At 38.4% G+C, this 23,823-nt stretch overlaps 1 protein-coding gene across 1 annotated transcript in view; it reads right to left on the bottom strand.

The window, feature by feature from the left end:
- The window catches only part of LOC140151473 (integrin alpha-8-like), a 52,552-nt gene that overhangs the window by 5,413 nt on the left and 23,316 nt on the right, over window positions 1-23,823 (bottom strand). The window contains exons 9-27 of the mRNA XM_072173825.1: window positions 14,570-14,678; window positions 14,068-14,176; window positions 13,404-13,504; window positions 12,842-12,932; window positions 12,568-12,613; window positions 11,972-12,076; window positions 11,542-11,597; window positions 10,852-10,997; window positions 10,093-10,227; window positions 9,446-9,510; window positions 8,367-8,514; window positions 7,698-7,781; window positions 6,838-6,917; window positions 6,110-6,199; window positions 5,298-5,412; window positions 4,060-4,236; window positions 2,655-2,909; window positions 1,496-1,600; window positions 555-683 (exon numbers count right to left, since the gene is read on the bottom strand). Of these exons, the coding sequence (XP_072029926.1) occupies window positions 555-683; window positions 1,496-1,600; window positions 2,655-2,909; window positions 4,060-4,236; window positions 5,298-5,412; window positions 6,110-6,199; window positions 6,838-6,917; window positions 7,698-7,781; window positions 8,367-8,514; window positions 9,446-9,510; window positions 10,093-10,227; window positions 10,852-10,997; window positions 11,542-11,597; window positions 11,972-12,076; window positions 12,568-12,613; window positions 12,842-12,932; window positions 13,404-13,504; window positions 14,068-14,176; window positions 14,570-14,678 (2,146 nt within the window). The remainder of the gene's footprint in view (window positions 1-554; window positions 684-1,495; window positions 1,601-2,654; window positions 2,910-4,059; window positions 4,237-5,297; window positions 5,413-6,109; window positions 6,200-6,837; window positions 6,918-7,697; window positions 7,782-8,366; window positions 8,515-9,445; window positions 9,511-10,092; window positions 10,228-10,851; window positions 10,998-11,541; window positions 11,598-11,971; window positions 12,077-12,567; window positions 12,614-12,841; window positions 12,933-13,403; window positions 13,505-14,067; window positions 14,177-14,569; window positions 14,679-23,823) is intronic.

The raw sequence follows: 23,823 nt of genomic DNA, 5'->3' as shown, positions 1-23,823 counted from the left end.
TACTGCATCCAGCGAAATGTGTACATCACTAATGAACTTGAGGTGAACCAAAGAATAGGAGCAGTGGTGTAGTCAGCTTTTCAAAGAGGGAGGCACTGTACTGATGGTCCAAAACTTACGACACCCAATCAAGCTCATCCCATTCCAGAAACTTTTAAGGAAATTTTATTAATAGTACTTCTTGCTATCATCGATAATTCTTTGCTGGCACGTAACACAATGTACCGCTGTAGAAGTGATGTAATAAATCAAATTAACTACCATAGCAATAGATGAATACAATTTTTGACGATATCGCCCTGCACTACAACATTCACGCGGTACCTATGCATTGAACCATATCATGCTGATCACTCACACCTGTAAGATAAGTATCTTTGAAAAGACCAATATTGTATTCAATCTATGATTGCAGACAAACACAGGTGATGAGTGCAACCTGCTTGTAGTGCAGCGCGATATAGTCAAAATTGTATTCGTCTATTGCTATGGTAGTTAATCCGATTTATTACGTCACTTCTACAGCGAATTGATATGCCCAATATAATACTTACTCTGCATAGGCCCAGTACTAGAACACAGAGAATAAACAAGCCAACCACTGCAGCTACTATATACACCCACCATGGAATAGCGGTCTGGGTTGATTCTATCAAGACTTCTGGTACAACTAGTAATGTTATCTGCGATTTAAACAAACATTAAACTCAACTTATTAGTTTACAGATTTGTAATTACATCAACCCCTTTCCAACTCCCTCTCCACCCAATGAGAAAAAGTGAGGTAAATTACATTACTTTACAGGCCCGTAGCAAAGTTGACAAATGTGGGCCGGCTATCACAAATGTGGGGCGGTCAAATTACAAATATATGCCCAAATTGAAATAGAAATATAAAAGAAAAACATAGCAAATTTCTCAATAAGTGGGCGGTCATGGCATACCCGGCCACCCTGCTTGCTACAGCCCTGTTACTTCAGGCTTATAAGGGTATCACTACTTTGGGCTCTGTTGCTTTAGTATACTATCCAGAGTGGTACTGGTGCTAAAGCGCTTCGGTTGAACGCCTCACGCTACATGCTTGCCTAGTCCGTGAGAGCCATAAACTGTGGCTAATTCAAGGGTAACATTACACTTGCTTTTTACTTGAATTTGATATTGATTCACTGTGTTACATAATCAAGGTGAGGCACCCCTCTTGTCTAATCGCATTTCATTTCTTAACAGGCCCTATCGAATACTACATCACTCATCCTCATTTAAATAAAATCCTGCCCTCCGTAAGGTACCCCCCGGAAGGTACCACAGAGCAATTCACATGATAATACAATAAAACAGGTGATAGGTATGAATGTTTGTGGAATCAAACTAGAGACCTGTCACTTAGAACTTTGAATGAACATGACTACCATTTCAATTGTTACACCATTCCATATGAGTTTATTCGATGGGGTCTTTAAGCCCAAGTTATGAATGTGCAGAATATGAAGGTTACCTCTGCAGTTTCACTTGGTAGTTGAGGTGGAGCAATGGCATATGGCATGCTTTGTACTTTGGCCTCAGCCATTGAAGTTACACTAAGTTGTCTCAGCTCATCAATCTGTAAAAGACAATTGGTAAAATTACAATATTTTGTGTAAGGCAAAATGGTCCGTATTTTGTGACAAAGCATGTGTTTGAAAAATGGTGTACACAGATAACATGGTTAAAAGTCTTCTCAGTGTCTTAGACAATTATGAAGGCAATTGTTAACAGTTAAAATCAACTTAGCACTTCCTACGCTTGTACATGCTCTCTGATACCCTGCTCATCATCACACTATAGTTTGATCATCTCATAAGCGTGTGGCCTGATAACATTGCAGTTTAATATCAGTATATCTTATTTTGAGAATTGTCTTGTGACATATCACTAAAGCATCACAAATTATTAATTTTATGTCCTAATAATTTGTCTACATTTTTAACACACACAATATAGACTAGACAGGTCAACTCTATCTCCCTGAACGTTGGTCTACTTTTCGGCGTAGTGGTAAAAGCCTAACAATTCCCGCCGATTATGAGCTCATCAAATTACAAATTAAAATGCTGCAGCCACCATCATGACCATGATTCAGTTATTCGTTGATGCAAATAAAAGTACTATAGGCTCCTAATTACTCATTACTGTAATTAACAGAAATAAAATCAAGGATTGACAATCTATTGAATAGGATGCAAGGATGACTGCAATGTTTATAAAGTGAGGCGGTAAGGGCTTTTGTAGGCCACTACAGACTTTTGTAGTGGATGTAGAATATTTGATGCAACATGTCTTTGTTATAATTTTCTATTCCCATTCTATGCCAGTTAATGTTTAACTTCTAACGAATGTTTGATGAGGTAAAATCAATAATATATTTTCACCAGACATTCTACATAACATATTATCGATTTTACGTCATCAAACATTCGTTAGAAGTTAGTACTGGACTAGATTAACTAATGAAGACATCAAATATTCTACATCCAATATTCAGAATATGTATGGCCACTGACAGCATATGAACAACACCCTTCAAAGGTTTACAAATAAAGATACTAGCTAATCAGTTTTAACATACATTTCATATGAATTAAATATTGTATCATTAAAAAGTTTACATAACCTACATTTGACACTGTGTCCAACCAGAGTCTTGATTTGATGACAATAGTAATGCTATCCATGCCATCACTACTGGCCATCAATCCATCTGTTACACAGCTGATATTATAACACCTGTCAGGTGACGAATCACAATCAAAGCCTACTAGATATTGCATTGTGTCTTCCTGGGTCTCTTCTTCTGTCTGACGGCGTTTCCTACGAGGATTGTTTTGTATTGCATCACCCCCTACATCAGTATCATTATTAGGAGCTTCAGGCTGTGATTAAAATACAAAGTGAGTATTTTTTAAATACATATTGGCTTTCTTGACAGGAATTCATAATAAGTTAAGACCTGCCTCTTCTTAGTAAGCATTGTGATGTTGCTTCTCTGTGTCACTTATTTAAAATCTTTGAATATCTTTGTTCTTCTCCAAACCCTTTCCAGCCTCATCCCAGACCCGGTCTACGAAACCTCAATTCCCACGCTGTTCAACTTCCTTTCCGCCAGCTTTCACTGTCCCAGAGATCATTTTATCCGTTTGCCTCCTCCATCTGGAATTATCTCCCTGAGGCTATTGTCAATGCTTCTTCCTTCCAGGCCTTCAAATTGGCCATTCAGTCCCACCTCCTCTAACCAGTTCGCCATAATTTATTATCTGTCTTGATTATATGTATTTGCTAGTAATGTTTTGATTTTAATGTAAGGGCAATCCTTCAATTTATTGTGTTTTCAATATTGGATATGCCTGGCCTTGTGCCAAATGTTATAAATAAATAAATATGTGCATGCCATCGGTTATCATCCTGTGAGTGATCGAGGTTTTGTCAGATGTGCCTCTGACTTCATCAGGACTGATACTAGTCCTGAGGTTCAGAGACACATCTGTAGAAAGCTCGACAGAGACCAGAGACCAGCTCATACTCATAGAAGTACTGCCAGTAACTTATGAGCATTTTTATTAAAATGTGTGATTACTTCTAGCAGGCATGAGAGAGCCTTTTTTGAAAATAGCTTGAAAAGCCTGAAAAAGTGTGAATTCAGGCTTAAAAGGTGGAAGCTGGGCTGAAAAAAAAACAATGCCTAAATTTGGACACCAAAATAGCCTGAATCATAGATTTTAAATACCAGGCTAAAGCCTGAAAATTTCCATGGTTTCAAACACCAAATCCAATATCAGCATAAATGCCCTACATAATGGTCAGTGAATATACCTATGCTATAAAAATGGGTGTATGGGGGGGCTTTCTGAAAATTCATGCAAAGTCAACATATTTTGAGAAATATTTCCGGGCCCTCCTCCCCAGGTGGGCTTCTATAGTAGTCCACAGGGCTGAAGGTTTCTGGACACGCCTTGATTTTATAACTTGTGAGTTATTGTCAAGAATCCTCAGATATGTAACAAATAAAATGTTAATTACACTCACCGTTAATCCTTCAGGGTTGACCACACCGCCAATAATCTCGCAATCTTGTTCAAATATAGAACCTGATCCCATGGTGGCGCTTATCAAATACAGCAAATATTCACCTTCAGAGTACCACATTGGCCACTTGATATCAATGGATGTAGGACCAATGTTACTTGGACCAAGATTACGAAGCTGCAATAAAATGAGAAAAATTCAAATTTTTATCTTAATGTCACTGTTATCTATATTTTGATGCACCAAATTACATGTACACTTAAATTCATCAAAACTTCATCAAACATTTTGATTTTCTTTTAAAACAAGTAACTGGCAAATATGGTAACAGTGAAAGCAATCTGAAGGACATATATACCATACTAGGCAATCACAAGGATTGTAGTGTTTTTTGTGACATAAATTCCGTTGCTTATCGCTGGTAACGATTATGAAAATGCTAATAGCGTTTGATTATACTAGCCATTTTTAAATTACACTCTGCAACTGCTAGTATGATATACCAATTATAAAGTCAAAATCAGAACTACTTTTATTCTCTTGCAGGCGAGGCAGTTGAAATCAGTAACCGTGCATAACCATATGATCATGAGCAGTCAATGCTGTCATAACAATTTACATAAATACATCTTTTTGCCCATTTGAGGTACTTGAGCAATATGTGAAGCAAATAATTTAATGCCGAATATCACTGCCAGTTATTTGATATGTCTGCAATTGTCTCATCAAATTATTATACAGCTGTCACAAAATATGGACCATTTTGCCATTTAAGGGTGGTCTTAACCCTGGAATTATGGAAACTTGTGTGCCTCATAACTGCTCAATTGTTGGTCTAAAGAATATAAAAGTATACATTTTTAGAATGGCAAATACTTGATGAGTTCATCTGTGAGGTCAAATTTGGGCCAAAATCCCAAAAAACAGGCTTTTTTGGCCCAAATCTTTTTGATCAACGTAACAAAAACCAGAGATACCACTTTTCAGGTTTTAACCTGAATTCAGGTTTTTTGTGAGTTTTATGGCTTTTTGGCCTGCATTCACATGCTTTTTCAAGTTTTCCTGACCAGTTTCAGGTCTTTTGAGCGAAATCGAGTGGCATCTCTGAAAAACATTCTTGAGAAAAATATGAGCTTTCTTCGGATACCAAAATCTCAGTTTTGATGAATAAGAATGGGATGAGGCTGTCGATTGGGTCATGGACCTTTAAATTAAAGTCAAAAGTTGTGTATACAAACCGTATAGTAATGTGTGATTTCTGGTCCAGCGTCTTCTTCTTTTGTAATCATTTCCTCTGTTTCTGTATTCCCAGTTTCATCCACAGGAAACTCAAAACTGCGTGGGTCAGATACACTGTAAAAATTGTTAAACATTTTAAACAAGTTAGGTATGCATAAGTTCTTTATCTTTCCCTCAGAGTGGCCAGCACATAAATGTTATTCTATCATTATCATTATTATCATTATCATTATTATTATGTTGGAAGAATAGTGAACGTCTAATGTGAACTGGCAACCTTACGATCTGTAGACATGCCTTGACCAATGACCACCACCAAGACACGAGTATTGAAGTGCTAGATTACAAGCCATATGTTCGATGGTAGTTCATCTCATTCCATATAGCAGGTTGCATCAGTACAGGTTTTTTTTGGCTGAGATGTAGGTATTTTGAAGTAATAACATATGCGCATAAAATTAGACATTTAAAGGCAATGGAGCCAAAATTTGTTAAATTGGTCAATTGACTATTGATGCTTTGTCGATCCTTGTTTTCTTAATTAAAATTTATTGTGAAAACATATCATCATTGTATGTAATGTATTGGCCAAATGTAATTATAATTTTTATTTTTATTAATTAGTAGATAGTTCATTAATAATATAGAAAGTGTTGATGAAATAGCAATGATCGATCCAAAGATATGAGTGCTACAAAATAATAGATTATTCATGATATCAAGTTATAGGGAAAAAGTTAGTTTCACCCACTAGATTGAGTCAAAATATGTAGAAAACTTTCTACAAAACCTGCATATTTTATCAACCTACCCTGCCAAAGTTATCTCAGCTTGTGCTTTGACGTCAATAGTGATGTTAGCAAAATTATCCGCTGTAGTATTCTGCAATTCTTGGCTTGCACTGAAAAACAGACAGTAGATATGAGAAGTGATGCATAGTACATAATCTGTGATATCTGTCATAGGATGTAACACTGGGACATTGTCCCTCTATCTTACCTCCTTGTGGATATGCTGGCTAATGTGATATTATTGATTTTTCATCAAATTTTTGCCTCCTCTTACTCTTACAGTGATACTCTCCAACACCCCAAGTGGGGGTAGATGAAGAGAAAAAATGTTGTGCACTACATGCCACAAAAGTGGTCTTTGATCATGTTAATGCTTTGAATAACTTAGAGTCTTAATTGTTGTTGCATTAAGGGTACTGCATGGAAGTGAATTCCAGTCCTTGATTGTTAAGGGATAATATGAATATTTGTAAATGTCTTTGTTGACTTCAAGTTCATGATAATTATTTGGATGACTCCATTTGGTTAGGCGGTGGGGTGGGCAAAGTATCTATTGCACTGGAAGAGCCAAGTGACCCTGGCTCTTTGAAAGTTGGAATGGCCCCTTGTCACCCTTTGTCCCCCGGAAAATCCAGGGAAAATCTTGGCTACACAACCGCATTCTACTTGCCTGAGAGGCAATTTTTCAATAAGGACAAATTTGTAAAATTAAGTATTTTTGATGCCCAATTGAAAAGACATTGCTTACCTTCTTACTTGCATTATTATATCAGATTTCGGCTTGTCACCCAAAAGGCCAACATTGTTTAATTTGATACCAAACAACAGCTAGAAACAAAAGAAGAAGAATTGTTTATGTGGCTACTATTTTATTGCTTTCTAGCTACATTGTTTACAAGGCTACATTGTTTAGAACAATGTACAAGATATCAGACATACAGTTAGACAAAATATTTTGTGCAGAAAATATCTGATAAAGCCTTTAAATGTTGCCTGGTAGTTTCATTTGAAGATCTAGATTTAACCCTGTCCCAAATCCTGATCATTTTTAGGTAAAAATTGGGTGTGACTATACCATTGGTTCATTTGATTACATTTACATGAACAGTGACTTCTTAGGCCTATTTGATATATCGTCACTGTTCTGTCAAAATGTTGTAACTCCAAAAACAACATTTTGCAGGAGGAAGAAAAAACAAAATGAATAAAAAAAGTTATTTTCCGAAAAAAGTTGGCGTTACATTGATATTACTTATAACTGCATTTATTTCATGAAATTGTGATGTAGCCTACACATGGCTGTGCGCACTGGCACATGTATAGTATATATATATATATAGTGTATGTATAGTTTCAAAACCTCATATGTGCATGTGTTATAAAACATACGGGGTTTCGTAATAACAAAACTTTCCTGCTTTCTGATTGGCTGATCCAAATAAAACATTAATACAATTTGCATATTGACTGCAGCAACAAAATAAATACAAAAAGTCATTTTATTTAAAAAGTTGAAGCTACAAGGTTTGGCAGAACAGCGATAATATATCAATGATAATAGATATATGAATAGCAAATTAACAGGCCTATTGTTCCAATCAAACTTACCTGATGACTTTCTGGGAATGGGTTTCCTAGGTCACATGTTATTTGATTATTATCTACATCCTCATTACACGTCACAGACACATCCTGTAAGTAAGATGGATAAAACAATGACATTCATACAGCATAAAATTCCTATTTTTGGGCCTGTAGGCCAAACTCTACAGTACTTTTCATCTACTGCAGTCTGCAGTGACATCAATACAACATTAGCTGAACTTGCATGCAACTTAAACTTGTATGATTTCACTCAAAGTGATGGCATTATACACAGTATACAGTGAGTACACAATCAAATTGATGGATGGCTTAAAATGAGGAAATGTACTCCTATTGCCATGATTACAGCACTATTATAGTACAGCAAACAAATTCAGTCATTTTAGCACCCCATTTGAATGAAAATCTGTCAAATATTCTTCATATTCACATTACAAAGTTAGAATTAATTCTTTAAGCCTCTAGTTCCCAAAGTGTTTGCTTTTGCTCCATATCAATTCTGTAAGACTGTCACTTAGTTGTGAATCAATTCTTAAACAGGTCCATTTCACTCTAAATCAGATCCCTGTCCCTATTTCACTCCCAATTACTCACATATGCATGATGAGAGGCAGGAAAAAGTCAAATTATGTTAGGTAAACTTGCCAAACCTTGCATACACATTGCACTTACCTGTTGTTTTCTTTCTACTCTAACAAACTGTAATCCTTCAGGAAATGTAGCAATAAACACCGTCTCAAATGCATCTTCACCATCATTGGACACTGCTATGTCAAGATTCATAGGCTCATCATCTCCAATTATTAGCCCTCTTGTTGTCCTGTAAATGTTAACAAAAATGGCTAATGGATTTCTTTCACACAGTCTCAAATACATTACATGTCTCAAATACATTAATTAAACTAAACACTATGGTCCATAAAACAAGTTAGTAACTTTAGACCTGGTCTAACTATAGAGGTTAGACTTTGGGAGGGGTCCCATTACTCTTTTCTTTTCCCCCTTTACTCCTTGTAAAGTCCAACAATTAAACTGCATGCAGCTATCTAATATTAAGCTACATATATCTCATTCATTTCATCATTTCATTCGGCTGCGATGCAGGCGACTACAAAGTTTCTCCATGTACTACGATCTGAAGCCAAAGTGGCAATGGCATCTGGCAGTTGTTGAAATCCCCCAACAGTTTTTGCACATAAGACAAATAGGATGTTCTTTGCCTTCCAGGTCTTCTTTTACCATGTAATGGGGTGCAGAGAGCATATCTTCTGCATGGTTCATCTTCCTGCATCCTCAGGATATGTCCCAGGAATCGTAGGACATATATCTACAATATTATAGAATAAGGTATTGCATTTTTTGTCAGGGGGACACTCTGGCTACGCTACTGATTGCTGCGCTGAATTTGAAAATTGCCCAAAATTAATAATTTTGCAATTATTCAAACTAAGACTAAGAATTTCATATCTAGAAACCTGTTGGTACCAGCAAATTGCTATATGAGCTAGGAGAATTTTCTTTCCAAAATGCTTGTTTCATATTAGCTGTCATGCTGCTTGCTGCTAGCTTTTATCACGCATATGCACTGCATTCAAAAATGGATACAATCAAGGTTTGTCATTGGCTGATACATAATGCCGCTTGCTGCAGTGAGAAGTGGCTTGATAGCCTCACAAGTGCATAACATGATAAACTTGAGCAACACACTGATACTGTTAGGAGACTTTACCATAATGTAGCCTATATCTTACGTTGAAGCTGTCAATTTCAAATCTGGTAAACAGTTCAAATTCTTGCAGTCTTGCCTCAGTGGCACCTGCAAGTGAACAATATAACAAATAAAATAACTTTAATTTCATTCAATAGTAAACATTGATTAGGCAACAATAGAGCTCTGTTTATGTCAAAACGTTTATGTGAAAACCCTTTTTCAACCAAACACATCAAAACAAATTATTAGAAAGTCAAGGGCATCCAGTGGGTGCCAAGGGTTCTGCATGAATACACCCCTGAAAGTAGATCATGTATTTAGAGATTCAATCATGTTTCACTGTTGTTGTCCACGTCATCTGCGTCGTTTACTTCGCAAGGGCAACTGCAGCTGCCCGAGCGAAGTAAACAATGAAGACGCACCGAATGCGAGTTGTTAAACGGTGATGAACAATGGTGAAACATGATTGAATCCCTGTGTCAAATACACAGGATTATTGAATGTCCACTCAACAGGACAAGAAGATTGATTATTTTTCTGTTGATATCAGTAATAAAGTTTTATGTGCTAATGCGTATATGCGCTACAATTAACTTGCATTCGCGTATATGCTATATAAGTGTGGATTCATCATGTATAACGATTAGCTCCTGTATAGGAAGAGTTGTTGAATGCAAGCTAACTTACTGATTGGTAAGCAAATGAGTCCCTTTTCTGGTTGAGTATGGGTAATATCTCTCCAGGCTGTATATTAGACTCATTGAATAGGAGATTGTAATTGATTAAAATTCCTATTGGAGATTTCCTGTCTCTAAGAACACCCTGAAACAAAAGAGGACAAAATAATTAATGAGCACAATGAGTATAAAGATATGTCCTTGATAAAAAATGCATTCCTAAAAAAATATACTCTTTCTCTCCTCCCTCCTCTTTCACTTTCTTTCCCTTTCTGTACCATATTTTGCAATAATGCAAATGGGCTAGCTATTATCTACAGAATAGCTGTAATAATGTAATTTTATATAAGCCCACTCTCTGGCTGAAGTTATTCTTTATGTACGGTATTCTTTGTGTAAAAGTGGGACCATGGGAACCAGGGAGCCTTGGGAATGGGGGATCATCCCCATTTTATAAATATGAGCAATGGTCTGCACATAACAAATTGTGAGTGTGTCTTCTATCAGTGACCCAAAAATACATCCCCGGTTGATAGGTTAAATGTCATAAACATTGTATATACATTGTGTAACACCCTTTAAATGGTGAAAGTCAGGAAGTAATGTCCTCATTCGCAAAGTCCTAAACAGCATCTCCAGTGGGGGCCGTTTCATGTAGGTGCGTGTGTAGGTGTCTGTATGTATTGAATTGAATTGAATTGAATTGTATACATGTTTAGTTCATTTTATCAGAAAGGGATATCAATATGAAAGATATTCAGATACCTACCCTTATATAAGCTTCTTCTGACAAACATTCTGCTGTGTCTCTAGTAAGTCTCACTTCATTGCTTATTTCATGATTATCATTGCCGCCAAATAATGCCCTAGAAGTCTGAGGGCGCTGTGAGTCAAGAATCAGCGTGAACGCAAGATCTGGAATTGTACAACAAACAGCTCAGTTAGTTAAAAAATGACTGAATCTTCAATATGGCCTCTAGTAATTATAATAACATGCAAGCTACTCTTCAAGTGTTTTTGTAGGCTAGGCTTTATGTGATTCCAGATGAGTACATCCAAACTATATATGCGCATTGCAAGAAACATTGGACAGGTTCTGGGGCAAAAGTTCAAGTACCCTGTTGTTGCATGTAGTACACCCTTGGTCACCCATATCAAAATGAGATTCTTTATTTTTTTGACACTCTAAACAGGAAGAGGGGGACAACACTCTTAACAACATCTTTGACCAACTCATCATGCCCTCTATGGCAGTTCCTGTTGCCCATAAAAGGAAACAGTCTGATGTGATGAGTTGCCAGTCTGATGAAACCATTAGCGTAGTGGTGAAACATCACTAAAATGTGAGCAAAAAAATCTTCATTTATCATAGAAATTGTTCAAAATAAACAAAATCCACAAGTGATTCTATATTTATTGTGATGTAATTGTAAAGCATCTCTAATATCAAAATATTTACCTAAATTATCAGGTACATCCGGTCCAGTGAATGTAATACAAGTCCTAATCGTATAACTGGAAAAAAAGATATTTCTATCAGTTAGATTATAGCTATACAATTCCTAGGGCAACAATTGAAGTGAGATATAGAATATTACAAAGCCATACAAGATGTAGGCCATATATATATTCATACTTCCTGATGTACCACCCTTGATATGGACACATCATCCTGCTTTATAAGGAAATAAGATACCAACATTTCATGATGTAGTCCAACTAGACTACCAAATCGCAACCCCATTTCCGTATTTCCAGTACATACAAAAGTGTAAAAGAACTGATCAAAAGAGTGTAGCTACAACAATGTAATTGAGGAAATATATTTATAATATGGGGTTTCTTTGGTATCCAGTTAGGAATGGGAAGTGCACTAAATCCAGACTTACTTGGCCACCATGGTTCCATCAGGAAGGACCTTATTTGTTGTTTCCAAGTCTATAACTTCAGGATCAATGGTGAATTCTACATTGATATCAACAATTGGCCGGGATCTACAGAATATATCAAATAATAAACGATATATTAATGAAAATTGAATAAATGACATATCTGTGCTTCAAGTCAGCTTAACACTAAGATGAAAATTTATTTAAAAAATACACAAACAAGTTTTAATTTGTTCAGTCATCAAGTTTATATGTCATATTGGTTCACTTAACATCAGAGCCATCCGGTTTGAATGTGATGTACTTTAAATACTTATTTTTTAAAGCTATTTTTCTATAGCCTGTGATATGAATATTTAGATTTGTCCCCTGATGATTTGCATAAATTAGCATAAACTCATACCCACACCTGAACTGTCCATCATTTACAGGAAAGAATTTGAATGAACGCAGCAGTACAATCTTATTTCAAACAGGTTCAAAGGACAAAATGTGGGCAGGGCGAAACTACTGATCAAACTAATCAAAAGACACTATCGGATACGGCAACCAATCAGGAGTGAGCTGGATTCACTTCTGCATCATAGATTTCTTACCTAAGTAATACAGCAGTTGATGAGTTGTATGCCCCAACAAGTAAATCTGTATAGAGTAATAAGAATGAATAATATATATAGTAATACTTAGCATTCAATGAACTATGTATGAGTACTCTGCCATTGATTTACAAGTTACCTATGGAGGAGATATAATATAGATGGCGGTTTTGATGATGTAAATCTAGGTTGTAGAGAATTTTATCTTACCCATATGTTCAACATACTATGATTGTTGAAAATATTGTAAGGTAAGCTAAAAGGATGAACTTACCAATATAAGCATTGTTATCCATGTCCAAACCAGATGCCAATGAGTAGCCAAAAGTACCAATACCAAGACCAAGATCAGATGGATACACAATCTAAGTATGAGAAGAAAACCCAACAGTGTAAATGGCACTATTAGTAAAGCATTACAAAATTTAGAATGGGAAAAACAGCAAAAACGACAGTGTTGCTAAATATGAAGCTCCATACAAATGTGTGAAGAGACAGGTGTAGGTGCGGACGAACTCTACAAACATGAAGCAAAATGTGACATTTAACCCTTATCAAGTCCTTTTCAGTCATATCACATGCAAGGTGTTTACCCTTTTAGGTCCTTTTCAGTCATATCACATGCAAGGTGTGTTAGTATCAATTTTCTTTACAGAAATGCAACAATCAGAGTTTTGATGACTTTCTGATTTAGCAAATCACTGAGTGTACCTTATTAAAGTTATTATTAAAGTTAATGTCGTCAATACATATTGGAGCCTTCAACCCTAACTGTTGGGGCTCAAGCATCCTCCCCCATCCCCTGGTTATATCTCCTGGAAAACCTCAGGTCCTACCTGTGATGGTGTTGTACTAAAACTTCGTGTTGAACTTCCATGAAATATGTAGACAGCTCCGGTGCCATCTTCACCATCATATGGAGCACCAACAGCAAAATCTGAAGAGCCAATCATGTAAGAGAACAAAAGTTTTTATTTAAGTTGACAATATTTGCTACTTGTGAAGTAATTTCTGCATGGTTATGTGTGGATGGGGCAAGTCTTCAAATTAAAAGTCCTTTATTTTATAATAATCTTAAATGTTGAAAGTTGATGAGACTCAATGGGTTAATATTCCAGTTGAAATAATAGACTCAATGGAAAATATGACCTTAATCTTCCACACAGGGATTGTGAATTTCAAATGAGGTTACCTGTATGGATAACTCCATTATAAATCTACACTCCCTCTTTGGATGATTAAGGTTTTGTCTTCCATAGGGGTGTATGGATTTCAACTGGAATAGCCCAATGTTACATGTACTATTCACATTATGAGAACCATTTACACCATATTTACTCCCTGACTTCAATTGTAAAGTTCTAGCATGCCACAAGTCAATAATTTCTTTCAGGCCTGTTATGATGTACATTGCTTCTGATTGGTAAGGTATGTGCACTTTGCATTAAAATATAGTTAAAATCTGTGAATGTATTATTTGACATAAAAGCTTATACTAACCATTAAATCCATCCCTATCCATGTCTCCTATTGCTGCTACAGAGAATCCAAATCTAGCTCTTGTCCTTTTACCAGTAATTACTTTATTTGGTGAGAGAGGGAAGTTGCCCTGAAAGATAAAGATTGTATAAAACTTACTTGGTTGATTGATTGATTGATATGTTGATTGATTGATTGGTTGATTGATTGATTGATTGATTAATGGATAGACCAATTGATTGAACAACTTTAAAATATTACAATATTAAAAGCATTTTGTTTGCAGCTGTGGTTGGCTTTAAGCAGTTTTTGGTCCAGATTAGTTTACAAACAAACTAACCAATTTTTATAGACAAAAAATGTTTGAAACTATTTTAGGCTGTTTTCTTTGTTAATTTCAGTCAAATCCAGCAATTTTCACACATGTTAACTCTTGTTGTTATGGTTATGCAGCTTCTGAATACTCAGGCCTATAGCATGTTACTTATACACATACCCTTTTGTTTTTGAGACATTTACTTACTGTTTGACTAGGATCTTGGAAATAGACATAAACTCTTCCAACCTCCCATGCCTCCAATGATCTGTCCTTATCAATATACATAGGAGCACCAACAATCAAGTCATCCAGGCTGGAAAGATATTGAAAATTGCAAAATTATGTAAGCCTCCAATAATCTGTCAAGTCATCCAGGCTGGAAAAATATTGGACTAGACTACGTCTCGTCCAATATTTTAAAACTCACAGCTCGACCAATAAATATGGGCTAAATCGATCCAATTTTATATCATTATTGTGTTCCTCACTTGTCTCCATTGATATCAATTGCTGTCAGGGAGTGACCAAAATAACTGCAAACATTTTATATTATATTGTGTTACTCACTTGTCTCCATTGATATCAATTGCTGTTAGGGAGTGACCAAAATAACTACCAAGTAGAAGGGGAAGGGGCCTACGGGCACAATTCTGTCATTTTCCGTGTAAATCGCCCCCAACCATCAAATACACAGCAGTTACACAGCATTTCTGTCATTTTCCGTGTAAATCGCCCCCAACCATCAAATACACAGCAGTTACACAGCATTTCTGTCATTTTCCGTGTAAATCGCCCCCAACCATCAAATACACAGCAGTTACACAGCATTTCTGTTATTTTCCGTGTAAATCGCCCCCAACCATCAAATACACAGCAGTTAATCGCCCCCAACCATCAAATACACAGCAGTTACACAGCATTTCTGTTATTTTCCGTGTAAATCGGCCCCCAACCATCAAATACACAGAAAATCACAGAAATGCTGTGTAACTGCTGTGTAAACCTCCACTCTTCAAATCACAGTAAAATCACAGAACTCCCCTAACCTTAGTACCAATTTTTTCAGGGCAAAATGCAGGGGAAAGTGTAACAAAAAAATTACACAGGATTATACAGAACAATAATTTACACAGGATTACACAAAAAAAACAACAACACAGGATTGCACAGAAAAACAATTTACACAGGATTACACAGCATTTCTGTTATTTTCCGTGTAAATCGGCCCCCAACCATCAAATACACAGAAAATCACAGAAATGCTGTGTAACTGCTGTGTAAACCTCCACTCTTCAAATCACAGTAAAATCACAGAACTCCCCTAACCTTAGTACCAATTTTTTCAGGGCAAAATCCAGGGAAAATTCCACAAAAATAACAACACAGGATTACACAGAAAAACAATTTACACAGGATTACACAGAAAAAATAACAACACAGGATTACACAGAAAAACAATTTACACAGGATTACACAGAAAAACAATTTACACAGGATTACACAGTAAAAATTCCTTACAACCAAAAAAAATGCAGGGAAAAAATTCCCCTACATCTCAAAATTCAAAAATCCTCAAAAAAAAAAATTAAAATAATTTTTGGAAAAATTATTTTAATTTTTGCCCCGATTAATAAAAAATAATTTTTGGTTTAAGAAAATCCCAATTAATAAAAAACAAAATGGATCAATTACAAACACTAGCTAAAATTACAAAACTCATGGATGAAAAGGTACAAATCGGTTCACCGGAGTCACTTAGCTCGGGGTTATACGACGTTGTTAAGAATGATAATGATGAAACAGTTTACGTCTCATCACCCGATTATAAAAACATGGATAAAGTCTGTAAAGAATTGGGAGTTACTTATTTTGACCTTGGGATGGTAGGTGCTGCGATAATCGGTCAAGAAAATATCGTCAGACTCTGTAAAGAATCCGGTGCTCTTAAATTTAACGAAACGATGAAGTGTGCTGCATTACGTATGCGAAAACATCGTCAAGCTCTGTATAGAGTGGGGTGCCACCGATCTTGACAGCGCGATGAGGGGTGCCGCATTTGGTGGATACGAAAATATCGTCATACTCTGCAAAGAATCTGGCGCTACCGATTTTGACGGCGCGATAGAAAGTGCAGCGTTCAGTGGACGCGAAAACATCGTCAAACTCTGCAAAGAATGGAGCACTACCAATTTTTGACCACGTCCTGTATTATCGAAAAATAAATGGCTGATTCTCTATATTTTGAATGTCTCGATGATGAAATATTTCAACAATTAGAAGATGCGTCTAAGGGAAATTTTTCATGTGGAATGGGACTAGTCTTGAAACTTATTTGTCGCGGCAAGCGGGTACAATGGAGAAAAGGTTAGACATCCCTGGATTTTTCTCGAGAGAACCGAAGAAATAAAAATATTGGAAAAGTTAATAGATTTTGTTATGAATGAACTACCAATTGGGAAAAAAGACACGATTATGTTAAAAAATTACCGAGACAAATTTGGTTTTGTGGATAAATTTCATGAAATAAAAAGATGATAATTTCATTCTGTCTCTTTAGCATCGTTGTACTTTTATTTCTGTCATGCGTTTAGCTTCCATCCTGATTCTCCCGAGAGAAGAATCAGGATGGAAGCTAAACGCATGACAGAAATTTTAAAAGCCTACAACGATGCTAAAGAGACAGAATGAGTAAAAAAAATAAAAAACCTCTTGTGATTATTAATCACAAGAGGTTTTTTTGTTGTAGTTTACCACACCCAGTTTAAAATGGTTGTAATCAAGTAGTTTACTACAAATGCTGCGTATCCACTAACTAAAGGATCCCGTCCAGCACAAAATTCCACGGTTCTCTAGGTGCGCCGCCTTTGTATCTACCTTCAGCTTTTACTAATCCGTTTTTGTACCAACATGTTATATCACGTGGATAATTATCATCAAACACCATCTCAGCCTTCATTTTTGTTTTTCCTCGTCATAGTACCATCTCCAAACACCGCATGGTTTTTTTTTTCATCATCCCACATTTCTTTCCGATACTCTCCGTGACGCTTTCAGGTTCTCAACCCAGTTGTCATCCGTTAGATTTGGAAGATCCATTTTATTTAAACGTGGTTATTTGTACAAAACGAACTTAAATTCTATCTTAGGCAGAATGTTGTTTATGGCTTCAGAGTATCTCGTAGGCTCTCCAGGGCTTCTTTTTTCCCCTTTCCAATCCAGCCTGTTCTGCCTCTTCAGCGAATTTTACGTTCTCTATCAGCCGTAAGTTCAATTAGATCCGCTCTGGTTCTGTGCTTGATTCCAGCCTTGTGACCTCTGTAGTTTTCCAACTCTCGCCGAATGTGGTGGAAGTCTTCGTTGCTGACCCGTCCGCCTTCGAGGGCTTTGGACACCAGATCATTTACCGTATTCAAACTGGACTCAGCCGTTCGTTTTACGCTTTCGTGCTTTTCCAATTTTTTCATGGTAGCCTTTCCAAGAGCTACGCATGCAAGCGCTAACTAGACCACCAGCGATGGCGATTCCACCGAGCGGAATGCTCACGATCGCGCCCATTCCACTGGCCAGCGTCCCCACAGCCCCTGTTCCAGATCCGACCGCGATGAGCCCGGAAACTTGAGCCGTGTTGTAGAACATGTTCCACGCTGCCTTGTATTTTCTCCTCAATTTCTCCCTCTCGTTAACCTCGTTGTCCAAGAAATTCCTAATCTCTTCGATATTTTTAGTCGGAATTCAACTCCTCGATCTTCGCTTTCCTGAGGAAGATCGGGATAAAGTAATGATGCGTTAGGTTTCTTCATGCTTATTTTATTTATATCACATTAGTAAAATTGTTAGTCCAGCAAAACTTCGTGCTCGTGAAAATTCGAGATGTGGTTTTCAACGAAATGCTGTATGATTTCTTGCTTGGTTAAATTTTTTTTTCAGAGAAGCTAAGTATTCCCAGTTGCTCAAAATCCATGTTGATTCCAAGGAGACTTACCATGTACCAGGGCTTGAGTTCTGTAGACATCTGCTGAAACCCCGTTGATCCAAAAGCAAAGCTTATTTTCAACGTACTCGATCGAGACATGATGCATAATCGTAGTGTCCGTTTGAACGGATGTGGAAAAGAGGGTTTGCCGCTGCGTTATCTAGCACTTTGAACGATATCGAGTCGTCGGTCCAAGTAATATTTAGGTACATGAAGAAATTCTGATTAGACTGAAACGTCAAAGAACAAGCGTTCAGCTGGGGCGTTCAATGGGTTCACTCCCGATTTTACCGAAAAAAGAGAGGTTCCAAGGCTGAGCAATAAAATGTGGGTTGTTGAAGAAAATTTCTAAAGGTCTAGTGAGTCGCATGGGGTCAAATCTTTTCCGGATTCGCAAATTCAGAACCCAGCAGTGATGCCAATTTGCATAGGCCTAGCGTTGAAAGTGTTGTTCATTCCGTTTTTAATTTCGATCAACTTGTCTCTCTCCAAGTCGATGTTTTTTTTGGCTCGGATGGAAACATAGTGCTCCGTCTTCGCTCATCCATACCATGAATCTCCCCAAAACATGCAAGCTGGTATCGTGCTCGTGTCCAATTTGCTGGTCTACGTACTCTTTCGTCACAGCGTCCTCGTTGTCCGTGGGAGTTCCGAGACCCGTGACTCTATTGCCGCTCATAGCGAAGTTCGGGCCGGTCATCGAAGTCGCCATCCTTCAAACTTTTCTGTCGTTTAACCATGAGGTTAGGCTGGTCACGGAACCCATAGTAGCTGCATCTTGCGGCTCGGTTGGATTCATCAACCCCGTTATTTTTTTTCCTCCCATGTTAATCCTTCCGGTCATTCGCGCTCCAGTTTTTTTTTGACGACGCGAAAGATCTACATCTTCGCCAGCTATTGACGTCGATTTTGTTTCGATCGTTGGTCCCCAGATAGACATTCTTTCTTTTATTTTCTCGGATTTCAAATTCCAAATCCAGCGGTTGATCGTGATTATCGAGCTTTCTCAAGAATTTTTCCATTCTACTTTGAAGTCGAAGTTGAGCTCGTGGATGGTTCCATTTTGCAGTTTTTTGAAACTCGGCTTTTCATAGGTCGAAACGAAGTATTCCCCGAACGCGGCGTTTGTGAGATCGATAGACCCAAGAACCTGGCCTCCCTGCAGAACGTCGTCGTTGTTTTTGAGATTGTCTGTGGTTGACAGCTGATTCAGGTATACGAGAATTCTTCGAGGTAAAAATTCTATCGCCCGATCTCCCGTGTATTCACCATCTGCTAGCCACCCTTCGTCGTCAATCCAACATTTTTCAACGCGGTCCGGAAACCAAATCTGATACTGCTCGGGATTGTCATGTTGAGTTTCCCATCGCGTTTGTCGACTTTCAATTCGAAACCGTCGATTTGACTCGTGAATTCATTTACGAGCAGGTCAAATTATACAGCCCGGGCTTATTTTTATCGCTTCTTCAGGTCCCTGCCCTCCTTGAGTGTACCTCCATTCGAAGTTCTTCTTCGACGTTGAACCAACCTACTCGACCGAGATCCTTTTGATTCCAATTTTAAGTTTTTGCCGTTATTGTCTATACTTTGCAACGGGCGATAAGGTTTTCCTTTGCCGGTGCCGTAATTGTGACAAACATTTTCTTTTATCTTTCAATAAAATGAGAACGGAGGAGTATTCGAACCGACGACGGTTTCAGTCTTGTGAATCAAGAAATTCAAGTTAGCAAAAAAGGAAAATTTTACGTAAGATTTCCCAGTTTGTGGCAAAAGTACAAACTTCCGAGAGTCACGGAAAAAGAGGTGTACGATGACTGGCTCTCCAACCAGATGCAATTTTGGCAAAACCATCTGAACTTCGCGGTTTGGTGCGCCACGTCAGGATGCGGGGTGTCCAAAGAACTTCTTAGTCACAAAGATCCGATGATTCGATCCGTGTTTAGATTTCACGCATATTATCAGATCAGAAGAATCCTGTCGGAAATGTCCTGTCCACTACCCTCGGAGGAATCCTTCAATCCTCTGAACAACGGGATCAACACCCACGCTTACAAAAGAATTTGCAACGAATTCGGAGTGTCCACGAGAGCTAACTGGAGACAAAAGTTCGATCTTTCCAACGGAATGGGCAGTTACTTCTTCAACAAACAATTTTACGACTGGAAATTCGTGACCACCAAAAAATGGTCGAAGCTTACCAACGGAGGAAACTACAGTCAGTCGATGGACTGGAAAGTTCACTTTGACGCGGACAGCTTCGGAGGTGTGGACAATCAGACTGACAAGATTCTATACATTGAACAGCTGTTCGATCACGATCCGGATATAACCGACAGATCCATTCGGAAAGGAGATGCCATGGCTGCCATCGGAAGTTTCGTAGCAGACACTTGGAACGAGGGTTTCACACGTGCGGGAGTTTTGAGAATCAACGACTCCATCAGGACTTACACGTGGGCAATTCTCGGATCCCAAGCTCAAGCCAGATCTGGCATCCTGCGTTCCGGCAAGGCGTTCGACGCTCAGAAACAATTCCTAGCCAACGTCGAGGATGCGATCAACTCGGTCGTGGATCTTCCGGACTCGATCGACAGATACCAAAGAACTCTTCAGTACGCTCAAAGCAAACTGGATTTTGTTGTGGGTCACGGACTTTACTTGCTTCCGAGCAATATGGAAATCCTCGTGGGATCCGTGAACGGATACAACAATTTTATCCAAATCGCCACGGATGACATGCAGATAGGGCTAAACTCAGACGTAAACACCGACTCTCGACTGAATGTTGGAGACAGTGCTCCTGAGGAAAGTCCGTTGTTTTTAGAGGAGGTTGAAAGTCCACCCTTGACTGAAAGGGTTGAAAGTCCACCCTTGACTGAAGAGCCTCTAATGCATGATGAGAAAAAGCTTTTCTATTTTTGGCAGCCGCTGCAATTTTCTTATTTTTCTGGCAAACGGTTTTAAAAAAATAAGTTGGACACATATTAAAAAGTCTTCTCACTAAATTCTAGTGAGAAGATTTTTTTTTTTTTTTCTTTTTGACAAATTCCATAACTGTAGTGTACAACAAAATTCCAACACCCAAAGCTAATGTCCATATGTGATCAGCTAGAAATCCAGCAACAGACCCCGCAGCTTTGAGACAGAAATTCACAACAGCCCCGATGATCCCTGGAAGTGCGATCAAAGCTTTGTCTCCAAGTTTCAAAAGGAGATTGGCTATTTTCTTGAACTGATCCTTAATCCAATCGGTCCAAGTTTTAGGCATTGGTGGGGGTTCGGGTCCTGGTGATGGTCCAGGTTCAGGACCTGGGTCTGGTTTAGGAGGACCTGGTTTTGGTTCTGGGGGCTTCGGTGTTATCGCTGAGACTGCGGATTTGGTGGCTAACTCAATGGCCTCGACGACGGTTGCTATCGTCATTCCGATGGCTGTGAGCAGCGAAACTATGGTAACACCCTCTCGTCTAAAGAGTTCTCGAATCCGACTTCCCGTGGTAGCATCGCTGTCTATGAAACTTTCGATCGATCTTCGTGAGACGCTGAAGCGAATTTCTGACCTTGGCATCTTGATCTGCGATGGCGTTGTCAAACTCTTTGATATCACTTTCAAGCTCCCTAGCTCTTTCAGCATCTTCTTCGCTGACAGGTAGCAGAGGCTCTCCTTCATCACCTTCGTAAGTTGGGTTAGTAAAACTGACCGAACTGCGCCCTTTAGACTTTAATTCTTTCAGTTCAGTTTCCTTTTCATTCCTTTTTCGGACAAGGTGCTCATAGACATCAGACAGCTTCTTGAGTTGTCCTTGTTCGGTTAAAAAATTTCGGATTTCTTCATGATCTACAAGAGGATCATTTGCCAGTTCATTGGCTAAGCCATCTGTGTCCTGGGTTGAATGATGAAGACTCTTCAAAACTCTTTTAGCGTTGATTGGTATACCAGCGGGTGTACTGGTAAGCTGTGGTACATCTCTCACGCTGACCGACGCTTTTTCAGCTTGTCGCTGTGTTTTTTTGTGCTGCTCGAAAAGTCCGCAACCCCTAGGATATCCCTTACAAAGCTTGTACCTCCACTGCCATAATTATCTTTCAAGGTGTTAGGAGCTAGAAATTTTCGAGGATTTTTGTCGTGGGTCAGTCTGATTTTCTCTTATTGTATTCAACAAAAATACCTTTATCGGTCATTGACCATGTTGTACCGGACTTAAACGCTCCAACCGCCGTCTAATTTGAATGGTCTATGTAATTTTTGTTCTATATAATTTTTCCAGATGGTGGAGATCTGTGTATTGAGCTCTAAGTTTTCCACGAATTTAATATTTTCAGTCAGCTCAGCAACTGTAAAATTTGGAAGTCTACCCCCACGAAGTTTTTTAAGACGCTGGGTAAGGTTTTCCATATCATCTTCACTGATATCATTTTTTTCCCACTCGACGCTTCCTCGTCGTCTCTGACCCTTCGTTTGTATTTCCCCACCACCAAAATCAGTCTCAGCCGGTGTACCACCAACTGCTCCTGTGGTATCTCCGACCGTGGCCTCGAAGTCATTAGGGTTAACATCTCCCATCGGGATCTCTTCTCGAGGATTAAAATCTGCCATCTTTTGGTTTTATTTTACGTATAAATAAAAGATGGCAACTGAATACGGAAATAAACTTCACCCTGACCGACAGCCGCGCAAAGCGCGAGGAGTCAAAGGTGGTGGAAGACGCAACATTCGAATACGACGTTCCGAAAAGTACCATCGACCAAACCGAATTCTCACGGTGAGATTTCCTGATCTTGGAAAAGATGACGTAATATACCCTGGAACCAGCAATCTTTGGTTCAAGATTGCTCTAAATTCCGTTGACGGCGGAAACCAAGATCTCAACAGGACTATCGTAAATAATCTCGGAAGAGCGATAAAAAAAAAATTGAGGTTAAATTGGAAGGACAGAACATCTTCACTCTGAACGATGCTGATATATTCCTATGCTACCAAGATCTCTGGAAGACGAGCAAGGAAAGAGAGAACGCCGCTGATCAGGGTATCCAGTCTGAGGCAGGTCGAAAGATAAGAATCGACGCTGGTAACAAAGGTACAGATGCCAAGGATGTTGCTGTAGGAAAGTCCCTCGGCAACAACAACATGTTCTGCATCCCTCTGGACTTTGAGATGCTGAATTCTCATAATCCATATTTTCAGCACGAGATGAAGGATAGGCTGAGTTACGAGCTGACGCTCAACAATTACGGAAGAGTCGTGGTGTCCTCGGATACAGCAGCCAGCTATTCCATCTCAGATATTCACCTCGAGTTTGATGTAGTCAAAGATCCTGGGCTAGCGATGGATCTCAGGAACAAGGTGAATGGAAAAAGTGTCGTCATGTACGACAGAGTCATCAGACACAGCAAGGAGTCGCTGAACAAGTCAGACACCGTCTGGAATATCGCTCTAGCACCACGAGCAAAGTCCATGAAAGGTATTCTGATTCTCTTTGTAGACCCA

The sequence above is a fragment of the Amphiura filiformis genome, chromosome 4 (assembly GCF_039555335.1).
Source record: "Amphiura filiformis chromosome 4, Afil_fr2py, whole genome shotgun sequence".
Taxonomy (NCBI): Eukaryota; Metazoa; Echinodermata; class Ophiuroidea; order Amphilepidida; family Amphiuridae; genus Amphiura; species Amphiura filiformis.
Note: the sequence above shows the minus strand (reverse complement) of the source record. Positions and strands in the feature narration are given on the sequence as shown.